This window comes from Clupea harengus, chromosome 2 (assembly GCF_900700415.2).
Source record: "Clupea harengus chromosome 2, Ch_v2.0.2, whole genome shotgun sequence".
Taxonomy (NCBI): Eukaryota; Metazoa; Chordata; class Actinopteri; order Clupeiformes; family Clupeidae; genus Clupea; species Clupea harengus.
The window spans coordinates 5,907,079-5,912,078 of NC_045153.1; the positions used below are offsets into that span (position 1 = coordinate 5,907,079).

The following is a 5,000-nucleotide window of genomic DNA, read 5'->3' on the forward strand; positions in this document are numbered from 1 at the left end:
CTGGAGGTCACAGCCCCCATCATCTCTCCACTGGAGGTCACAACCCCATCATCTCTCTACTGAAGGTGACAGCCCCCATCATCTCTCCACTGGGTCTGCGGTCTGTCACCTGCCCTTTGTCAGCAGTTAGTTCTACTTCCAGACACATCCTGACGCCCTGGCCCTCACAGGACAGAGAGAGACAAAGCTGAACTTCAGAGAGTGCCGATTGGCCCTGTGGCTCTGAACTTCAGAGAGTGCCGATCAGGCCTGTGGCTCTGTACAGGGGGTTCCTTTAACTTAAGTGGGTATGTCAGCCAAAAGGGACTCAAGGTGGAAATTAATATATTTTGTAAAATTTTAAAAATAGGCCCTGGTTTCAAAGGCAGAATGCCAGAGTACATAGATATGCGTACCTGGCACAAAAAAAAATGACTTCACTTCATAACTTCCTCAAAGGAGAGTTTAGAACTGCATCTTTAATGAACAGTGGTACCTCAAGGCCAACCTTTTAGCATAGCATGATCTACATTTCCTGACGCTCCCTCTCTTTCTTTCTTTCTCTCTCTCTCTCTGTGTGTGTGTGTGTGTGTGTGTGTGTGTGTGTGTGTGGGGGGGGGGGCAACTTACCAGGATCTGGATGACCGTCTCCGGGTCCAGCCCCCTCATAGGCCTTCCGTTTACCTCCACGAGCTTATCACCTGGGTTCAGGAGACCTGAGGACACACACACACACACACACACACACACACACACACACACACACACACACACACACACACACACACACACACACACACACAAACACACACACACACACACACACACACACACAAACACACATACACAATATTGGACAGTAAGTAAATGTATTAAGTTAGAGTTAAATGAATGCATATTATAAGCTGTGTGTGTGTGTGTGTGTGTGTGTGTGTGTAGTTGACTCACCACTGCGGTCTGCTAGACCTCCATGGATGACTCTGGCCACGAGGATCTCTTTAGTCTTCAGGTCCTTCTTTATTGTGGCTCCCTGGCAAGACAACACTCACGATCACAGTCGATTCAACAGTTACAATCACAATCGATTCAACACTTACACTCACAATCACAGTCGATTCAACACTCACAATCACAGTCGATTCAACAATCACAATCACAGTCGATTCAACACTTACACTCACAATCACAGTCGATTCAACACTCACAATCACAGTCGATTCAACAATCACAATCACAGTCGATTCAACACTCACAATCACAGTCGATTCAACACTCACAATCACAGTCGATTCAACAATCACAATCACAGTCGATTCAACACTCACAATCACAGTCGATTCAACACTTACAATCACAGTCACAGTTGATTCAACACTTACACTCACAATCACAGTCGATTCAACAATCACAATCACAGTCGGTTCAACAATCACAATCACAGTCGATTCAACACTTACAATCACAGTCACAGTTGATTCAACACTCACAATCACAATCACAGTCGATTCAACACTCACAATCACAATCACAGTCGATTCAACAGTTACAATCACAATCACAGTCAATTTAAGTCAGATCCTGTCCATGAATGATGACGATAAGGATCCAACAGGATGGCAGATTTGAAATGTTGGCAGTAGGGTGGCAGTTACACAACATCACATAGCACAAATATATCAGCAGAATGACATGGTATTGACATGCCTCTATGTGTGGATGCTGCAGACGTGTAGAGCTGCTTGCAAAGGCGCCCCAGAGTACCACACTTACTGTTGGGTTTGCTCTACACACTCACACACACACACACACACACACACACACACACACACACACACACACACACACACACACACACACACACACACACACACACACACACACACACAGACCCCTGCTCTACACACATTTTCACCCTGCAGGAGTTGTGTTTACCATTTTTCACTTCAGAAACTTACAAACTGTCACAAGCTGAAGTGTAGGAACACACAGACACACACACACACACACACACACACACACACACACACACACACACACAAACACACACACACACACACACACACAGAGGAGAGACATGAACGTAATGGATGAATTTCAGACAGACGGCTGGAAAACAATACAGATGAGAGAGAATAAGAGATGGTGAAACTGGCACTTCCTCTTTGGGAGTGGTCACTGGGTGCAAACACCCCCTCTTTGGGAGTGGTCACTGGGTACAAACACCCCCTCTTAAGGAGTGGTCACTGGACACAAACACCTCCTCTTTGGGAGTGGTCACTGGACACAAACACCTCCTCTTTGGGAGTGTGTACTGGACACAAACAGCTCCTCTTTGGGAGTGTGTACTGGACACAAACACCTCCTCTTTGGGAGTGTGTACTGGACACAAACAGCTCCTCTTTGGGAGTGTGTACTGGACACAAACACCTCCTCTTTGGGAGTGTGTACTGGACACAAACAGCTCCTCTTTGGGAGTGGTCACTGGGTACAAACACCTTCTCTTCGGGAGTGGTCACTGGACACAAACACCTCCTCTTTGGGGTGAGGGGCTGAGCTCATGTTCAGAAGATGCAGACGCACTGCGAACGCACAATGTGTGACACAAATCTCCTGGATCAGGGATAGATTTCCAAATGAAAATGAAATGACTTCGGAAAAATGGCGTCCAGAAGAGAAAAGACAATATGGGTTCTCTGTGGCCTTCACTTTCACAACAGCACTGCTTTACACTGCTGCAGAGGAAGAGTGATGATGATGATGATGATAACAGATAACAGCACTGCTTTACACTGCTGCAGAGGAAGAGTGATGATGATGATGATGATGATGATGATGAACAGTAAGTGGATGAAAACGAATGAATGAAGATGAAATGGCCGCTGTGTCGATGAACCAGTTGGTAAACCCATGGCGTATGAGCAGGACAGTGATTAAAAGGACATAAGGCTGTCCTACCTCATGAGCACAGAGTGGAGCGGCGTCCGTCCTCAAGCACAGGACTGAATGTAAAAACAGAAACTCAAGACAAAAAAAGACAATGACTGAGTGAAAATGACAAGAAGAAGAAGAAAAGAGAGAGCGAGAGAGAGTGAGAGTGAGAGAGAGAGAGAGAGAGAGAGAGAGAGAGAGAAGAGAAAAGAAGATAGGGTAGCTGCTGGAAGTTGCCCAGGCCAGGGGGCAATTATTTCTTCGTCTTGGTCTTCTTCTTCTTGCGTGTGAAGAGGCAGCCGACTGTCTCGTAGTCGTCGATGGACTTGGAGACGGGCAAGGCCACGGGCTCGGGCAGGCCGTTAAAGGGCGTGAGAGACTCCAGGTAGGCCTGGCGCTGCGGAAACGTGGGCAGGAGGGGCGTCAGCTTCTTCATGCTGGATCTCCGCTGCAACGACGGTGAGCGGCTGGAGCAGGATGACGATGAAGACGAGGATGACAGGGACAGCGAGAAGCGGAACCGGGTCTGCACTGAAGATTCTGCCAGGGGCTTCTTGCTCTTTGCCGGTACTTTGCGTTCCTTGGGTTCCTTGAGTTCCTTGATTTCCTTGAGTTCCTTGGGTTCCTTGGGTTCCTTGTGGTCCTTGTGTTCCTTGGGTTCCTTGTGGTCCTTGTGTTCCTTGTGTTCCTTGTGTTCTTTGGGTTCCTTGTGGTCCTTGTGTTCCTTGGGTTCCTTGTGGTCCTTGTGTTCCTTGGGTTCCTTGTGGTCCTTGTGGTCCTTATGGTCCTTATGGTCCTTGTGGTCCTTGGGTTCCTTGGGTTCCTTGTGGTCCTTGTGGTCCTTATGGTCCTTATGGTCCTTGTGGTCCTTGTGTTCCTTGTGGTCCTTGTGTTCCTTGTGGTCCTTGCCCTGCCGTGGGTGGTGGGTCATAGCGGTGTGTGTTTCTGTGTGGGCTCCAGGTTTGTGTTTGGGCTTGGAGCGGGGTGGGGGCACGGGCAGCTTGGCGCGGGCACTCTGGGGCGACCTGCTGGCCACCACCAGGCCCTGCAGCTTGCTCACCACCTCCGAGAGCAGGCTCAGTGCCTTGGCGTCCTCGTCCAACACCGGGGCCGCTCCTGCCGACGACGCCAGGTCTGCCACGGTTTTGCCCCCGCCTCGCCGGTTGGTGGGGCGCCGTTCCTCCAGGCTGCGCTGGCGCAGCATCCTCGAGGGCGGTGTGGCCCCCCCCGAACCCCCGCTACGCTGGAGCGGCCCGGGGCTGGAGGGGGCCGTCTGGGAGTGGGTGGGGTCCGCGTTGAAGACGGGGGGCAGGTTGGGCGGTTTGTTCTTGCGTTTGATGACGGAGGGTGTGGAGGAGAGGGGCAAAGGTGAGCTGGGTACGGTGGCGCTACGCTGGCGGAGGGGGGGATGCCTCTTGCCCAAGCGGGTTTTCTTCTGGGTGGGCGTTTGCAAGCCGCTGGGTTTCGGGCTGTCCCTGCTGCGCACGTCCACTATCACGTTGTCTTCCATGACGGGACAACAAGCACAGCGAGAAAGGAGACAAAGCATAACAACGTTTATAAAAGACCAAGACATGCTTCATTCCTCTTTCAAACACAACGTTTATAAAAGACCAAGACATGCTTCATTCCTCTTTCAAACACAACGTTTATAAAAGACCAAGACATGCTTCATTCCTCTTTCAAACACAACGTTTATAAAAGACCAAGACATGCTTCATTCCTCTTTCAAACACAACGTTTATAAAAGACCAAGACATGCTTCATTCCTCTTTCAAACACAACGTTTCAGTGATGTATATTAACTCACTATTATATATTAATATAATATTATATTAATTGGAATGGGTGTCCATGCTGATGCTTCTAGCGAAACTCAAGCCAAAGTAGGCTAAGGAGAGGACCTTGAGAAGCACCCTGACAGAAGTGAACTTGAGAGGTATAAGGGCATTGGATGTGCACTAACATATCAGAAACAAGTGCACTGGTTGCACCCTTATAAGTGCTCTGAATGTGCACTTATAACAGAACCAAGTGCACTGGATGAACACTTATAACAGCACCAAGTGCCCTAGATGTGTACTTATTAGTCC

General features: G+C 49.1%; 1 protein-coding gene across 1 annotated transcript in view; it reads right to left on the reverse strand.

Annotated features, from left to right (window-relative positions):
- Positions 1–5,000, reverse strand: part of LOC105895429 (MAGUK p55 subfamily member 4-like) — a 19,014-nt gene that overhangs the window by 9,257 nt on the left and 4,757 nt on the right. The window contains exons 6-7 of the mRNA XM_031581330.2: positions 928–1,009; positions 610–695 (exon numbers count right to left, since the gene is read on the reverse strand). Of these exons, the coding sequence (XP_031437190.1) occupies positions 610–695; positions 928–1,009 (168 nt within the window). The remainder of the gene's footprint in view (positions 1–609; positions 696–927; positions 1,010–5,000) is intronic.